This window comes from Balaenoptera acutorostrata, chromosome 1, assembly GCF_949987535.1.
Source record: "Balaenoptera acutorostrata chromosome 1, mBalAcu1.1, whole genome shotgun sequence".
Classification (NCBI taxonomy): Eukaryota; Metazoa; Chordata; class Mammalia; order Artiodactyla; family Balaenopteridae; genus Balaenoptera; species Balaenoptera acutorostrata.
This window is the reverse complement of record NC_080064.1, coordinates 103,868,030-103,886,204: the sequence shown is the minus strand read 5'-3', so window position 1 is coordinate 103,886,204 and position 18,175 is coordinate 103,868,030. Positions and strand designations below refer to the sequence as shown.

The 18,175-nt window shown below is 48.4% G+C and overlaps 1 protein-coding gene across 4 annotated transcripts in view; it reads left to right on the top strand.

Annotated features, from left to right (window-relative positions):
• Window positions 1-307: 307 nt before the first annotated feature.
• IGSF3 (immunoglobulin superfamily member 3) overlaps window positions 308-18,175 on the top strand; it is a 101,228-nt gene continuing 83,360 nt past the window's right edge. For 3 of the 4 annotated variants that reach the window (XR_009005057.1, XM_057526705.1, XM_057526687.1), the window contains exons 1-2: window positions 308-440; window positions 1,077-1,748. Coding sequence is in view for 3 of the 4 variants with exons in the window: in XM_057526705.1 (XP_057382688.1) it covers window positions 1,706-1,748 (43 nt within the window). In the remaining variant the exon portion in view is untranslated. Of the gene's footprint in view, window positions 441-849; window positions 951-1,076; window positions 1,749-18,175 lie in introns of those variants that run through there. The other variant, XM_057526694.1, reaches the window with a different exon arrangement.

The window sequence follows — 18,175 nt, the reverse complement described above, 5'->3', positions numbered from 1 at the left end:
GGAAGGGCCTGTGCATCCAGCCGGCGGCCGGGTAGTCTGCTTGTGAGCCCCCTGATTAACTTTCGGCGCTGCCCGGCCCCCACGCCAGCTACGCCCAGGTCCTCGGGTGGCCCTTGCTACCCGCAGGTGCGGGCGGGGCTCCACCAGCCGCACCCGGGGCCCCCGCCCGGCCCCCAGCGCGTCCGTCCGGCCCCGTGGGTGGGGGGGGAAGGGGCGGGCCCGGGGGCGGTGCCTCTAGCCGAGGCCACCGCCCTCGCCCCGCGCTCGGCTGGCCCGGGTGCAACGGGCCGGGTGGAGGGGGCGGGGACTGGGGAGGGGCCGGAGCGCGGCTGCTGGTGCCGTTGCGGGAGCAGAGGGAGGAGGCGGCGCGTCCCTAGAGGCGTGCGCCGGGACAGACGGACCGACTGACCGACGCGCGGAGGGAGAGGGCCGGCGGCGAGGTCGGTATCTGGCGAGCGCGCGGGCGGCGCGGGGAGGGGCGGCAGCGAGGGGAGCCGGAGCCCGGGGGGAGGGCGGCGGGAGGGGCGGCGGTGGGCCCGGCGGCGGCTCCGCTCGGGGGGTCGGCCTGAGACCCCTCCCCTGGCAGCGAAAGCGGAGCCCCGGGCTCCCTTCTCCCTCCTTCTCTTTTCTTCCCAATCAGCGAAAAATAAACACCCGGGAAGGTAAAACAATAGCGGGGCCACCTGGGACGCGGCGCGCGCCGAGCTCCCACGTTTGGGGCGAGGGCCGGGGGTGGAACGGGGAGTGGCGGCCCCACCTCGGAGCCTCTTCCCGATTTGCCCCCGCGGAGGGTGGGGCTACCCGCGGCGCCGGGGCTCGGTGGGAGGCGGAAGGAATTCCCAGGAGTGAAGCATTTGGTGAAAGTATTGCAGGAACAATCGGGCTTCCCGCAATTGCTCGGCTCTGTGCGGGGAAACTGAGGTGGAGGCTAAGGTGGCGACTTGGCCAAGGTCAGACTGCAAAGGTTGACCGTCCTGGTCCAGGACTAGGTGCCCGGACCAGCTTGGCGCTCAGCCCCTCTCGCTTTTGCGGCGGCCGTGCTTGCCTTTGATAAATCTCTGTTGTGTTTGTTTTAGAAAGCTGCTGGCATTGTGGGACCGCTTCAGGGCTGCCGAACGAACGCCAACTTGCTTCGTGCGTTGCAGGCAGGTCTGGGGCAGGTGGCAGGCCCGTGACCCATCATCATGCATGGAGACAGACTTTTTGATGAAGAAACCCAGAGCAGTCGAGGCCGGCTAGGGCGATTCGGCTGTCAAAGGTTTTGACAAAACCTGCCCTGTTCCCTTTGGGGAATCCGAATGAGGGAAGATTACAGACACCTTCACTGAGAAGCCAAGGACATTTCTGTATAATCAGTGGATGAAAGGATTTTCTCAGACTCTTTTTTTTCCTTTTCCTTGAGGATTAATCCACCGCAATCTACAATTACAGCGGAAACCACAAGGCACAGGATGTGGCAGGAGCCTCCAGCGCCGTCCCCGAATTGTTCTGGACCCTTCCTTTAGCCTAGGGGAGTTTAACACTTGCCACCCGCCGCCCCTCCCCCACTCCCTCCTGCTGAGCTCTTTAACCTGTTCTCATTCCCTGAGTTAAGTTCTGTTTCCAAAACTGCCTTCTGGAGCTATAAGTGGATTGCCAGAAATGAGAGATTAAGTGCTGGGAGAAGAGGAAGCGCCCTGTGTTGTGTCTTGTCTCGGCTGCCGACATGAAGTGCTTCTTCCCAGTGCTGAGCTGTCTGGCTGTGCTGGGTAAGTGGCTGCTGCTTATCAGCACGATCGATGTGAAAGTTTAACCTGCTCTTGGCTCCTGTAATTCCTTGTGGTTCTTTCCCATCAACACTCGGCTTTGGGGGACCCCGGGAGGCAGCGGCGTGTGTCACAGGTTGGAATAGAGCCCCATTTCTGACCCAGGAGGAAAGGTGGTACATCGTTTGTTGTCTTTAAGAAGGAACATTTGCTGTCCTTAGTGTCTGTCCCGGGCCTCGCCGTGGGGTCCCCCATCTATGTCGACGCTTTAGGGACTCCGTGTGGATCGTGGATTGGTTTCTTGTATTTTATAAACGTGGTGCTTCAGCATCTAAATGTCTGTGTCAGTCCACGTCAATTCCTAATCCGAAGTGGCAACGATATTCCCACTCTCAGGAAAGTTGGTTTGGTGATAACGATGGTGTTGTTTTTGTTTTTTGGTTTTTTTGACGGGGAAGTAAGCATGGGTGGAATAGGGGTTGAAGGGATGCTTTGCCCTACCTAAGTGATCAGTGGACTAAAAATGTTTGAGGGTCTAGTCATATGTCCCCTCACCAAAGAAGCTCAGATCGTAGTTCTGGGGGGAAGAGAGACTGGAGGAGTGGTGCCTGGTAGGGGGCTGTGCTAGGATTGGGTTTTGTGACCCCACAGAAGGTTAGGATGGTTAGATTGGGATGGAGAAACTGGCCTGAGAGGTGAACCCTTGACACCTCTCTTAAGATTCCCTCCCATTGAAGAGGCCCCGCTTTGCCTGACATTCTCCGATTCAACAGTGCTTTCCATGCCATCGAATGCTGTCTTACTCTTAAGTGTGGTATCTCAGGACACATCTTGGGTCTAGGATAAGCTCCCTGGCCAGGATCTGATGCATCCTCTCCCTCCATTGCCTTAGACCTGGCACGTGAGCACACCCGGCTGCCCTCTGGGTTCAGCTCAGTCCCCTGCATTCAGAAAAGGTCATCACTGCTGCTTGTGGTGTTTGCATCTCCACATCTAGGTGTCTTGCATTTATGGGACTTACTTGTGACCTACCGGCAGTGGAGATTGCTTTCATGTGTTGTCTACACCCTTGCAAGAGTTCACAGAGAGTGGAAAGAGAGTGGACTTTGGCGGTGGAGAACCTGAGTTCAGATCTCAGCCTGACCATGACTGACGTCTGAATCACAGCAAAATGGGGTGTACCGCCAAGGGCTATCTTGACTGTTAAAGGCTATAAGGTGTTTTAAAGGTCTTGACTGCTTTGAAAAATGTCGGGAGCACGTAAGTATGTTCCATAAGTGGTTCTCAAACTTGGAAGCATGTTAGAATCACTGGGGGAGCTTTAAAAAAATCCCGATGTCCAGGCAGCGACCCCAGGCCAATTAAACCAGATTCTCTGGGAAGGTGACCCAGGCATGAGTCTTTTAGCTCTCCTAGACAATTCCAGTGTGGAGCTGAGTTAGAGAACCGGTGTGTGAGTTCATCACTGCCAGCTCTGTCCTCCCGTTCTCAACACTCACAGGGACACCTCGTCTGGCGGCAAGTTTAGTCAGTCTTCTCCTCAGGTGTGGGTCAGGATACAGTGTCTCTGTGTCTCCTGTATGCTCAGGCAGAGTCAAGAAGACAGGTAGCTCTCCATTCGCCAATCCTAAATATTGTATTGGTGTTTGTCATTCACTTAGTGTCTGGGTTTAAATCAGTAATTAGTGATTCATGTGCATACAAGAGGACAAACAGGGGAAGCCCTCCGGGAGGCTTGGGCATGGGGTTGATGGTGTGGCTAAGGCAGGACAGAGGGCTGAGTGGAAGGGTAGGGCCCAGGGCAGGAGAAGGAACCACCGATGGGCAAACAAGGCAATGGGACATGTGTGCCTTTTGTTTGTTTCTCCTGGCTCCTCCAGAAATGTAAGGCTGCTGGCTCGTTCCCCTTCTGTCCACCCTCTGGGCCACTCTGGAGTGGAGCCCTGGCACTGGGCACTAGTATCTTTCCTCCACTCCCAGCCTCAAGTATAAACAGGTGCCATGGAGGAAAATGAGTGTCAAGGTGGTGTCAAAGGGGAACGGTGGCAGAAGACCACACCTGGGTGAGAGTGGGGAGGTTTAGAACTGTGGACATGCCTGTTTTTTGATCCCCCACTGGGGAAATCTCACCTTTTCTTATCACTCGATGACTGGCAGCATGGCAGGGAGGGGGCCTCGCTACTACTTTGTTAACCTTGGAGACTAGAAGGTCTTTGTAGAGGGAGCAAAACCCAGGTTGGGGTCTTATTTCTTGCTTGCAATCTGGTGTGATCTGATTCATGTGTCAGCATTCTGGCTGTGTAATGAAAATTAATGTGTAATACGAATTGAAAATAGCAGAGACTCTCAAGGTTTTGTGTCCAGGTGGGTCACACACTTGGAATAAAATTTTGTATGTAAAAAGTAGGACCAGTTTAAGTGCTCTGCAAAGTGAGACTGATACAGGTGCTGCCAGCCTCCAGAAGTGGCAATCTGAGAAAACCCTGTGACAGTATGTGAGGGGTATACAGGGTAAATCTGAGATGCTTGTGACCCCCTCGACATCATCAGACCCGTGCGTTCCGCTCCCTTCCTTTACCGATGTCTAGGATTTGGATCAGGTTCCTCCTTTTCTGCCTGCTTGGGTACCGATTCCTGCCCTCTTGACCACCGATTCCTGCCCTCTCGACCACCGTGTCTTGTTTCGTCCTGTTGCAGCTCTGGGTGCCTCACCCAACTAGGGAACTATCGGCTGCCATGGCCACCCTTATTCCAGTTCTAAAGCCATCTTAAGCGTGGGCTTGGTTGAGCCAAGAGGATAGTAGAGTCTCCGCTACCGAGAAGGGATGGAGCCAGAGGGGCAGAAGATGAGAGAGAACAGGGGCTGGTGTGGACGTGGCTTGAGTGTGGAAGAGGGAGTGAGGAGAGAAGAGGGTGGTTGTATCTGTGCCTAGGCCCGGGGCAGGGAGCAGCCTGTGTGAGCGACAGGGACATGGAAAGGTGACAGCACTGTGGGGGAGACAATAGGATTTGTGTCTGCAAGAGCAGGAAGGGAATAATCAGGAAAGTTGAATATAAGCTTTAAGCACATAAAGCAAATTTCGATTTTGCGTAACCATGAAGAGTTAGGCCTTCCAGACCAGTGCTGATGTTGCAAACAAGCTGAAATAGCTTTGAAAGTGTTAGCAATGAAAAATGTAAGTGATTGGGACATCCCTGGATCAACACAGAGAACTTGTAGATGTCAGATGGTCATCTGTGTTCTTCTCCAGTGGGAGAGAAATTCATTCGTAGAGTTTGAAAAGCCTCTTGTTTGAATAGGTTGGGACTGAGGAAGCGATCACGACCTTCCCAGTTAGTTAGGGAAGGCTTCTTAGGGGAGAGGCCAGAGGGTGCTTCCAAAAGAGATTGAAAGGGACTTTGATGTTCTGGGGGGAGTGAGCTCAGAGGCAGGACTGGGTGATCAAAGGCAGAGGAGAAGGAGGAGGAAGTGGAGAGCAGCGAGATGGCTTGGGGCAGTCGGGGAAGGGTTCTGAAGGAAGAGGATGGAGATCGTGATTTACGGATGAACAAACACCACTGTCCTAACAGTTGTCCCAGAGGCAGTGCCCTTCCCTTTTCTGGGGACCTTTTTTTTTTTTTTTAATTTATTTATTGATTGATTGATTTTTTTTTTTTGGGTGTGTTGGGTCTTTGTTTCTGTGCGAGGGCCCTCTCCAGTTGCGGCGAGCGGGGGCCACTCTTCATCGCGGTGCACAGGGGCCTTGCACTACCGCGGCCTCTCTTGTTACGGAGCACAGGCTCCAGACGCGCAGGCTCAGCAGTTGTGGCTCACGGGCCCAGTTGCTCCGCAGCACGTGGGATCCTCCCAGACCAGGGCTCGAACCCGTGTCCCCTGCATTGGCAGGCAGACTCCCAACCACCACGCCACCAGGGAAGCCCCTCTGGGGACCATTTGACAAGGGTGCCAGAGAAGGGAATTCTTGTCAGGACTAGGCCAGCTAAGACGCCTTTCAACTGTGTGAATCATTGAGCCACCCCTGGGTACCCAGGGCTGTGTTAAGATGTCCCAATCCCCTCCATTTGTCATTGAAGCAAGAGAACAGTAGTACTACCATCTCTCCTAACTCTAGCCCTTACTGTGAAGCAAGTCCTATCTCATTAAATCCTCAAACAATCTTGCCAGCTAGATACCTTATATTATCATTCTTTCGTAGATGGGGATATTGAGGCCCAGGGAGGTTAAGGAACTTGCCTGAGGTAGATGACTGTACCAGTTTGAAATGGTGCTCCACAGCGGTGGGGACCAGGTCCTTTCTATCTTGTTCCAAGTGCAGGCCTCTATTTCCGAGGTCATCTCATGGTCCAAGATGGCTGTGCTAGTCCCAACCATTAGGAAGGACGAAAAGGGTTGGTGAAGGGCATGCCCTGGTGAACACATTACTTCTGCTTATATCCCCATTGTTTAGAACTTGATCACATGACCATACTTTGCTGCAACGGAGGCTGGGAAATGTCATCCTTAATTCTAAGTATCCAGCCAAAACTGGGGTTCTATTATTGTAGGGGAAGGAGAGGACAGATTTTTGGGGGGTCAGCTGTTGGTCTCTGGCACAGTTACAAAGCTAGGAAGTGGCAGAACAGGGTTTTGAAATCAGGACCGTTGGGTTCAAATCCTGTGTTCTTGCATCTAACAAGTTGCCCCTCTGAGTATGAGGCCCCGCCCCGGGCCTCCAGGAAGCCTTGTTGGGAAGGCATGAGCTAGATGAACCAACGCTTGTTACATGGGAAGCAACACAAATCAGCATATAATTGAATGCTCAATATTGTGGTTTTAACAGTGGTACTGTAGTGTTTATAGAATGCTTATGTGCCAGTCACTGCCAAACACTTTATATAGCATGATCTTGTGTATAAAGTGCTTAGGGACCGTCTCTGTCCAGTTCATTACTGTAGCCCCAGAACTCAGCCTTGTGCCTGGCACAAAGTAGGTATTCAGTTAAATTTTTGATGAATGAATGGTTTCACAAGGTAGGTGTTGTTTCTATATTGACTCCCTCGATCAAGATGAGGAAATTCAAGGCTCAGGGAGTTCAAATCATTGTGCTCAAAGGGAAAGAGCTAGAAATTGGCAGAGCCTGGATTTGAATCCGGGTTGTCTGGCTATAGAGCTTGTGCTTTTATTCCACTGACCAGGGGTTCTTAACCTTTTTTGTGCCATGGATCCCTTTGGCAGCCTGGTGAAGCCTATGGACCCCTTCTTAGGATAACATTCTCAAATGCATAAATAATAACATAGGATAACAGAGAAAATCAATTATATTGAAATGCTGCCATCAAAATATTTAAAAAAATTTATGATACAGCAATGTGCTTCTTTAATAACACATTCAACAACAAGATCTACCAGCAGATCTAACAGTTATGTAATTTTGCTGTAGTGAAGGGTGAAAATGATATTTTGAGGTATCTGCATCCACTGTGACGTGATATGAAAGTATGTGTGATTTGTATTGTGACAGTCACAGGTCCTGGAAACATTACCATGATGCTTGCCTACATTCACAATTAAGGAACAGTTAACTTAGAGGTTCGTGAAAATAAAGATGTAATTTTTTTTCCCGTTCAAGTTCACATACCTCCTGAAATCTGTCCATGGACTCCCAGGAAGTTCAAGGTAAAGTTCAATGTAGTCACTGGTTGTTGTTTCCCATAGGTCACTGGGAAAGACCTATGCGTGAGGACTTGGGCTGGGCTTTCAGAAATGGGCAGCCTTTGGATGGGGAGGGCATTCTCTTGAGAGTCCTGCAAATGCAGAGGAGTCAGCAGTCATAGTGGTGGCATAGGGATTGGAGAAATGATTGTCAGTAGTTTTAGGGACCAGTTCATGCGGGATGATGCCGGACACAGAGAATTAGTGCAGATTGTAATGAGTTTGGGATTTGGGCTTAGACTGGGTCTGTGGAGCTCAGGCAGACCACTTCCACTGAGCCCTAGCCCGGGAACTGGATGAAGTGACTCCACTTACTGGCCTCCCATGGTCCCTGGCCTTGTGCATCCTGAATTATGGCTCCTTGATTATTATTTGTAGGTTCCTTTGGGAGTTCCTCATTCACCGTGATTGGACACCTGTTTCTTTGCTGCTTCGATGTGAGCACAGCTATTCCTTGTAAACGGTTGGATTTTAATTTAAGGAAATTTAGGACACCTGTGTGTGAATGGCCCTGCTTTTCAAAGAAATGAATGGTTGCATCAAAACCAAGCTTTATATTTGTAGAAAATCACATGTTGCCAAATTCCCTCATCGAGACCCCTTGATTAAGTGACTAATTGTGGGCCACAGCCGCGGGCACTTAACAAAGACCATGGCAATGGGCCTCCCTTAACTGGAATCCCATCCCAGTTAAGTGGGATTTTGTTTTTATTTTTGAGCTCCACTTTCAGGAACGTGAAAATCACAAGATGTAGTAGCAGGGATTGATTCTAGAAATTGGCTTCCAGGCCACCATCAGCCCAGTCTCTACATCTTCCGCATCTGTAATTATAGGAGCAGGAGAGAATGATGAGCCTGGGGGCACTGCAAGATTCTGAATCAAAGATTAAATTATATTAACTCTACTCAGGCTGGGAAGTGGTCAGATGTATCTTAAAAATAGGCTTATAATAGGCCTATTTATAATAGGCTTTATGATCATGAGGGTTGAAACAAAGGTTCTGCCTAACCCTCTATTAACCCTCTAAGATATTCACCCGAATACCCTATTTCCCTTCACCCAGGTGATCCAGGCTTTGCTGGCACACAACCATGTTCCTCCCCTCTAGGAGATGATCATCTAAAGCCTGGGGTAAAAAAAGTGGTAAATCACTTTGCAAGTGGACAAGGAGACAGTGATATACCACGTGCTCTCCAAGGACAGTTGTCTTGTTGGGGAAGGAGACGCGAGACAAGTTTGGTCTTGCTTTCAGCTTAGCAGGAGGAGTGAAGGGAATGCGCTGTCCAGGAGAGGGATGCGACTGGAGTAGCTCTCGAGTGGTCAGTCTGGAAGGGCTTTCTGGATGGGCGGGAATTTTAGGCATTTTTTTTAAGGAATAGGAGAGTGAGGTCCTGGCAGAATTTTGGGGTGGAGGACACTGGGGCACAAGGGGCTGCTTTAAGAAGACTTCTAAAGGGGTGGAGAAGCCCAGGTGTCATTGGGCCTGGGCCCTAGAGGTGCTGGTGGGAAGAGCTGGAACAGTCGGTTGGTGTGAGGTTCTAGGTATTTGGATCAGAGGCAGATGGCAGATACCAGAGAGCTGTAGGTGGGTGTCCTAGAGGACCAACGGGAGAAGTGGCAGGGAGGGCAGGGGGCATTACTGGAGGTGGGGGGGTCCAGAGTGGAAGTGAAGGGGACCTGTTTCTGTATCGAAGGAAGAGCTTTTGTGTGTCTATCAAAACATCATCAGAGCAAAGACATTCTAACAAAACTGTGAACTCAAAGAGACTGGTGTCCAGTCTTCTCGTGGGACCTCTTCCCATCAACTTACAGGTCCCCAGACCTTCCCTTTATTAAAACAGAGGGAAGAAATCTGATACCAGCTATGTGTTCTTTCCCATTATGATTCTTTTTTTTTTAAAAATAAATTTATTTATTTATTTTTGGCTGCGTTGGGTTTTTGTTGTGGAATGCAGGCTTTTCGTTGTGGTGGCTTCTCTTGTTGCGGAGCCTGGGCTCTAGGTGCGCGGGCTTCAGTAGTTGTGGCTCGCGGGCTCTAGAGTGCAGGCTCAGTAGTTGTGGCGCACGGGCTTAGTTGCTCTGCGGCATGTGGGATCCTCCCGGACCAGGGCTCGAACCCGTGTCCCCTGCGTTGGCAGGCGGACTCTTAACCATTGCTCCACCAGGGAAGTCCCCCATTATGATTCTTTGATGTAGTGGAGTATGTTCAGAATTGCCTTAAGTTGGTGTTATTTTCATGTATTTGTTTCTGCTTTTGCTTGTAACACCCATTTTCCGCTACTCTGGGGTACGGTCTGCTCCTCCTTTTCCATGGCAACCTCTGCAAACACTTTCTCTGCTCTCAGCTGGGCACTGGCTTCTGCTTGTGTTATGCTGGTAACGGAGCCATGTCATGAGATGGGCTGACTGCCTCCTTCTCAGGGACCCCCTTTATTAACTCCCCTTCCCCCAAGAGCCACCTAAATTTGAAATCTTCTGTCTCCCAGCCAGGCAGCATTTATTAAGTAGTATTAATCTGTTTTTTCTACGTGATAATCAGTGTGACCTCTCACATTTGATACAGTAGTCCAGTTTTAAAGCAAAATTAGTTTGGTTCTCTGGGTTGCCGGTGACCAAAGGAGACATAGCCTGGACGCATTAGGTACCTTAGCCCTGTGTCTGCAGCTTAGGGAAAGTGGTATCATGGTGAGGTGATTTTGAAACCTGTAAGGTGGCCAGCTTCCTCACCCCAAGTGTTAACTTTGAGAGCCCTAAGGAGCTTACGTAACTTACCTAGGGGTTTTTGCCCATTAACTGGTTGCATGGGCAACCTTGATTTGACTTTGCTAGGAAGGGCTTTTAGGAGGAGGAGGAGGAACCGGAGACCTGTGTGTGAGTAACCATCCTGGCTTCAGGGCAAACCACACCTTCCCTGTCCTGGCCAGTTACCACCTCCCCACCCCACATACCCACCCTTTCTAAAGACTTCCAGAGAATGAAATTTCACAACCTCTTAGACATAACACCCCCATCAGGAAGGAAATCTCGATTTTCACTGAAGATTTGTCATAATTTAAAACAACAAATAAAGTGCTTCAGGGTAAAATGTTACATAAAAGAAAGGTACTGAGCTGTTAGTTGGAGTTTCACAAGACAGCTTATATTTGCTTGCTTTATTTCTTTGACTTCTAATTTTTGGACAGAGTGACGTGAATATAGTTCTGTTGTAAAAATCCAAACAGTACCTACAGAAAGTAAAAAGTGAAAGTGTTCCCCTCTCTGCCCTGTGCCCCTTGTTGAGTCTGAAATATATTCTCTACAGTTTGATACACTATATTCTCTCAGGCTTTTTTTCTATAATTTCTATTCGTATACTCACACAAATATAGATTTTTTGGACATAAATGGACTCATACAAAACATATTGTTCAACAACTTGATTTTAAAGGGGTGATGTATTCCACTATTTTTTCAGTCTTAATTTTATGGCCATATCAGAACTGATTTGGTTCTTTTATAGCTAGAAGAAGCTGTAATTGGTGAAATCGTTGGGGAGTAGTGAGCCTTATTCAATAGCTATATAACAGAACAATTTTGTCTTGCTGTATCAAGAGCAAGAATCATAATAAAAACACTACCCTTAAGTTTTAATGTACTGAAGAGAAATAATTGACTTGTTTATTCTGAATATTTTCTCTAGAAACACATACATTTAACAAATTAAGCACACACATATTTTATTGACTGTCTTAGTTATAATCTTGAATTAAAATAAAGCCCATTCAAAACTTGTTAAGAGGACAGTTGTAAATACTGGATTTTGTATCCAATTCAATCAACTGTTCTTATTTGTTCACAGACTAGGAAAAAAATGAGAAGTTTTCCTGCGTTTTCCACTCCCAAATGATTCTTCCATTTAGAGTGAACTGGACTGGAATAACCTTTAAGGTTGCTGGCTACCAGACCTTCAAGGCCTTAACCCAAAGGAAGAGAACTGTTTTTCTTTAACCCTGCAGGAGCAACTATTGCCTTAAAAAGATGATCATTTCCAAGTGTTGGGTTACTTCTCAGGTTCACTGGTGTGACTTTCTTTAAAACCCTGGGGGCAAAAGCAGGTTTCTTGGATGGTTCACCTTTAGACCTGATTTTTAAAAGAGTCGCTGTTTTGGAGTGATGGTTGTCGGATTCACATATCACAGCCAACCCTTCTTCTTTTTTTTTTTTTTAACATCTTTATTGAAATATAATTGCTTTACAATGGTGTGTTAGTTTCTGCTTTATAACAAAGTGAATCAGTTATACATATGTTCCCATATCTCTTCCCTCTTGCATCTCTCTCCCTCCCACCCCCCCATCCCACCCCTCTAGGTGGTCACAGAGCACCGAGCTGATCTCCCTGTGCTATGCGGCTGCTTCCCACTAGCTATCTATTTTACCTTTGGTAGTGTATATATGTCCATGCCACTCTCTCTCTTTGTCACATCTTACGCTTCTTAAACGTCAGGGTTTGACCTGGCTACCACCCATCCAGAGACCACTGTTGTTTTAGAATCTCCTTCCAGTACTTTCCTGGAAAGACTTTCATCTGTTCCTTCGACAAATATTTGAGTGCCTGTTACAAGCAATCGTTCTGTTATCTCAAATACCAAGAACTAAAAGCTAAAATCATGATGAATATTTTAAGTAGTCACCTGATGGCTTTTTTTAATCTTCAATAAATAGAAAGATTAAAGACACTCTGACGTAAGGGAACTCTTTTCCTAAGGTACGTCTTTTTTCTTACTATTTCTTAAATCTTCCTGTTTTGTTCTCAACTCTTCATTAGCAGCCATGAATTACACATGCCCTGGGCAGGCCTGGTGAAGGGCCTATAGGAGTAAGAGAAGGGTACCAATGATGGCGGGAGCTTGGGGGTGGGGAGAGTTGTAAGGGCAAATATCCTGAGTCCTGGCTATGTGGCACGTGCTTATTAACTGCTGGGCATGTTGTATTGGAATTGGGAGTTGCATACTTAGCTCTGAACTTCTAGGAAGTCAGAACAAAGGAGACCTAGAATAGTCACATACTTTGCCATCAGATAGGAGACAGCATCCATAGCCAGCTTTCTGCTGAGGACCCTGGTGTTAGGGGTATGGTGGTGTTAAGGCTGATCACCCTTACGTGGTACTTGGCCTCCCTTAACTCCTGTCCGGAGCCCAAGGCTCTCACCACGGTTGTTTTCCTGAAGCTGCTGGGTTAGCTCAGCCGGGTGGCACGGGACACACTGACGGACTCTTCCAGGTCTGCACCTTCCCAGGGGCCTTCCCTCGACCTGGGGTGAACCCTAAGAAGCCCTGATCTGCGCTTCTCTCCCTCGCTGCTGGTATTTCCCCCCCTCTCGCCCACGTCCCCTAAGTCTGCAGGTCCCAGGCAGGTTGTAAGCTGTGCCTGGCGGCGACGGCTTGAGCCCCGGAGCAGGCAGTGCTGCTCCCAGGAGCCTGTGCGCAGGGCTGGCCTTCTCCCCACGAGCAGCTCTTCTCAGAGGCCTTTCTGGTTTTCCTCCTCAGTGGTTTTGTTCTGCGGTGGTTTTGTGTTGGTTTGGAGACGGGCGGTCTGTTGGGGGGTTCTGCTTCGCAGATGGACACGTCTGTTGGTTTGTTAGAGGAGGGACTGTGCGGATAGGTGTGTTCTCGGCTCACCCCCAAGCTGGACAACCCTGCGTGACCCTGTTCAGAGATGATTTGCTGGAGCGGTTTCTTAAGGTCTTCTGACGTTTCAGTACAGTAAGGTAGCTTGCTGGAGAGTTCTGCAATCTGTCTACTGGTATTGCATTACAAAAAAGCAAGATTGCGTTCGGAGCGCCGGCCCAGGTCTTTCTCCTTCCCTGTGTCAGGATGGGGCATGACTCTTAGCTGGGTGTCCCCGCACCTCTCGGCTGGGAGGAGCGGCATCCGTTGTGGCCCCCTTTTTCTCTCACACTCCGAGTCCGGATCCTTCCACTTCACCCCCCACCCGCAAGGGTGGATTTCTAAGAAGGCTGAAAGTAGATGGAAACGAATGTGGCTCTAGACTTGAATTTATTTTAGAAGACTCTTTGCAGATCTCATTATGCATAATCCCCTTATTTTAAAGGGGTTATTATTCTGGAGGGGAGGCAAAGACTGATGGCCTGGGTGGGGAGAGAGTGGAAGGAGGCCTGGAAAACTCTCCCAGCAGACGAGAAAGAGACTCTGGGTACGTTGTCTTTGTTTTAATTAAAACGTTACGCAACACAAGTATTGCCTTCCCACTCTTACCCCACCACAGAAGAGCTGTAATTTCCCATATTTGGAATCTAGGGAGAGCCAGGCCACACTTGAGGACAAGGCCAGATTCAATCTACACTTTGGGGGAAAGTAAGTAACTGTGAGAGCCGGAAGGGCTGAGGTATTTATGGCGAATCTATGGTTAATGTATGTGCTTCCTTGTCATAATTTATTCAGCAGCCCCTGATGTCCTGGGGCTGGTGCTATGCCCATCCGTAATCTGACTCTTGTTTTCTTCTGCATATTTTCCCTTTTTCAAATGTATAGGCATTCAGCTTTAATCAAGTAGGCTTTTCCTCTGTCATCTGTAACGGGGAAGGACTGAAGTCAGGTGGAGGATTTTAAGGAACTAATCGCTTAAGACGTTCAGAGCATAATCTCCCCTAGCCCCTGATCATCCTGCCTGCATCCCAGAGATTGGCAAGGTTCCGCAGAGGAGGCAGGACAGGGACTTTGGCGTCCTTCGGAGAGACCGGGTGTCCTCCTTGCTGGCGACAGAGTTTTGTTTGCCTTTGGCATGGGGACAGGGCCTGCTGATCATTTGCTATGTCAAGAGAGTTCAAGATGTTCCATGAATGTGACCAGTGTTTTACCAAATCTCTGTGCTGGTACAGCGAGCAATGACAGGCCAGACACGCATGAAGATACTGTCCAGGCTCATTGATGTCTGTGCAGTGTGTCAAGGGCTGGCTCTCACGGAGATGCCGCAAAGTAGATAGGAGGCCTGCTGGTTAGTGGTGTTCACCGATGTTTTTCATGAAATTACGTCAGGTCAATCAAAAGATCAGGGGTGCGGGGCCTAAAGCTTTCACGTGCTTTGCTTGGAATTTGAATGTGACTTCATGTAGGTGTCACGTATTAGGCTGAATTGGATTACAGCTGCTCTCCAAATTGTCATTTCCTTATTTTTTTTCCCACCCGCTCTCTAATGTTAGCTCTGGTTCTCGCTGCCAGAAGTGTCCTGCAAAAGAATTTGGTGAATATTATTCTAAGTGCAGCCTTTGATACTTTCTCTTAATAGGATAGTAAAATCCCTAGCAACGTAGACTAACGAGGAAGATTAGTTTGAATTAGAAAAATGTCCGAGTTACCAAATATTTCTCCAGAACTTCACTGTTAGTACTTTTAAGTAAATACTGTAACTCAGACTAGGCTAATAGAGCACCTAATAAAGATCCTTGGGGCATCCTGCTTTAGGAGAGAAATAAGAATGATTTGCACTTAACGTACCAATTGTTTATGTAAACGGCGTTTTTGAAATACTAGACGGTGCTTAAAAACAGTTTGTTCTATTAAGTATTTTAAATAATCCCCATGAAACTCCATGTACTTATGCTGCTGGCAGTTTCTGTGTGGTATACGGACCTGTTTTTCGAGGACCTAATTCAGCCTTATCAGCAATGTTAGAAATTCCAAGTTGGTGAAGTCCCTGACACTTATGTCCCCAAATTAGTTAGATCACTTTGCCAAATGCTTCCAGAGCACCTGCACTTGTCTACTGTAACATGAATTAATAAGTTTAACGAATATCCAGTGCATTCTGCTATGTGTTTGGCTGTGTGTTATATAGAGGTGACACAGCCATCCTTGTGGTTTATAGGCGTGCAAAGAAGTCAGGCAGTAAACACATAAATACACATATAATTAATTATAATAGTGTAGCTAAACTGTGTATTCCTTTCTTTTTTTAAAAACTGAGATGAATTTTTAGTCAATGGTTTAATGCACTAGACTGTAAGTTCCATCAGGACAGGGAATTATGGCTGTGTAGTTGGTCATGGTGTCCCAAGCCAGTTGCCTGGCACAGAGTAAATATTAGGTTGAACTGTGTGACGTTGCCGTGTTTGTAGGTCAAAAGCGGTCGAATATCAGCAGTGTCACACAGTTCAACCTAATATTGCTCCGTCACTGTGTATCGAATGTTGCATACGTGTCATAATCAATGAGCTCTGAGAGTGGCTATATTCAACACAGTTTTCTTTAGCCAGTGAAATCCCAGCTATAGTATTTGAAAAGGAACTCCAAAACTTCCAGTAGGTAAAAACTCATGGACCTGTGATGTAGACGTAGGGCATCTGTGAGACTTCAGAGCCTTGTGTTCAGTATATTTTCTATACAGTTCTTTGTGCATTTTCCACTCAAGGGTGGAGGCATGTGCCTTTGGGGTCTGGACTGCTGTCCGTAGCCCAGAGAATCTGGGAGAGTGTGCTGGAAAGCTGAGCTGGGAGGCAAGGATAGGAACAGGGTGGCCTGAAGAGGAAAGAGGGTGCAGAGACCTGTGAGCCCAGCTGAAGGAGCCATCCCTGACCCTGAGTGAAGGGAGGACTTGTTTTCAGAGCCCAGACCTCCTGTGCTAAGGTATTCATGGTCCACAGACTTGTGGTGCCCATGATGTGCTCAGAGACCAGCTAGGCACTGGCAGGCCTCATTGGGAACCTCCTTTGTGCCTGACCGGCTGTGGGCTGGATGTAGACCCCTGGCCCAGTGGAGGCAAGGGTTGAAATGAGGAGAAGGCCCAGCTGGGCCCTGCTGGGAGAGGCCCAGCCCTCTGGCCTGGTGCCCGCTCCCTGGATGTGGAACTGGGAGTCAGGCCCAGCCTAGGGTTTGGACCAGAGCTTCCCAGCCTCCTCTGCTAAGTACTTTTTTGCATCTGTTTGGATTTCATGGCCCTCTTTCCATTTTCTATGCACAAATGTCCAATTGTGCCACTCTATTATAATGCTCACTGTTTTCTCACACCCACAGGATAATTCCTAGTTTGGCTGAATTCCACCGGTATTTGTTGAGCATCCATATGTGCCAGTGCAGGATGGGTGTGGCAAGGGAGGGAAAACGCAAGGATGCATGACGCTGGGCCCTGCCTGTGGCAGACACTGTTGGTTACCTACACAACAGCCATTTGTTTTCTCTTCTTGTTGGCAGAGCCCTGATTTCCTTTGAATGTCATGCCCCCCTCCCTGCCTCCCTGCCAACTACTCAAGGAAAGGTAACTCTGCTTTAAGCTCCATGGTAAAAGCTGATTGATCCAGGCCAGTCATGGATGCCCGTAGTCTAGATATGGGCGTGTGACATCGTTTTGGCCGATGAGATATGAGAAGTCCTCTGGGGAGGGCGGGGAGTGGATTCTGGGAAAGACATTTTCTCTCTTAAAAGGAAACACAGAAGGGACAGCTCCATACACTAGATTCTTGGAAATGAGGCAGCCATTTTGTCACCATGAGGAAAGCAAATCTGTTGAGGCCATCAGAGGGGAAAAGATGGGAAGAACCAGGGTCCTTGACGTTAGAGCCACTGAAGAATGAGCAGGCCGACCTTGCACTTTCTGTCATCACTGTTTCAGCCAAAGGTATTGTAAGCAGTTAGGGTAAGGAGTCCCTGGAGAAGAAGAACCAGGCATGGCTTTCTTGACATAAGAGAAGCCATTTTTGGCCTAAGTTATTTTGGGATCTGAGCCTGGCCACAGTGCTTGCCCTTGAACAGACCTCAGTAGTTAATAATCTTAAGGGAACAAAAGAATGCAAGAACTGTTATCAGGCAAGAGATAGTAAGTATATAGCAAAGATAATAGATCAGTTATAAAGACTCCCAGTTCTCTTTCAATAGTAAAGATTAGCCTGAAACGCTCAACCACCAGATCAGCTGGAACCTAAGGGATGATGATGTTGACCTTTTCTGACCCTCGTGACTTCAGTCAACTAAAGCTTAGACTCTCAACCACCCAAGCCCCTCCATGAATATGCATGTACCCGGAGCTTAAAACTATCCTAATCTTGCTGTTCGGGGTGACACTGCTTTGGGAAAGACCCCCAGTGTTCTCCTTACTTGCTTCAAGTAATAAATCCTTCCTTCTCCTGATCTTTGGCTTGGTTGTGTCTTAATTGGCTCAACACCCACCGAGAGGCAAACCCAGTTCTTCGGGTGAGAGAATTGATGTTTTCCACTACGTACAGTTGAAGGCAACCTATATTAGACACTCCCTCCAAGGAGCAGGAAATAGGATTTATTCTTGTAAAACAGTACAACGTATATTCTCATCAGAAGGCACACTAGGCAGAGACAGCGCTTAGCCCTGTGGTAAACCAGAAGAGAAAGAGGTTAAGTATGTTAGTGGGAAGGACTCAGCTGAGGAGGTCGTATTTGGAATGGATCGTGAGGTAGGATTAGGATTTGCACGGGAAGAGCAGGTGGCATGAACAGACCTGTGGAGATGGGAGTGGACATGGCTGTGGCAGAGAACAGGGCAATTATGTCCTGCCTAGTTCCACAGGCAGACTCTAGAGCACTGCAGATTGCAGGCTTAGAAGGTGACCCTTGGTTTATACAGTGGGGAGGATTGTGGGCCCTTGAGCAGGGGAGAGACTAAGAAAGTGGACCTTGGAAGGGAGGATTAGGCAGCCGTGTACCAGGTCGATGGGAAGGGAAGAAAATACAAGCCGAGTGACCAGTTTAAGCTCCTGGAATAATTCAGTGGTTG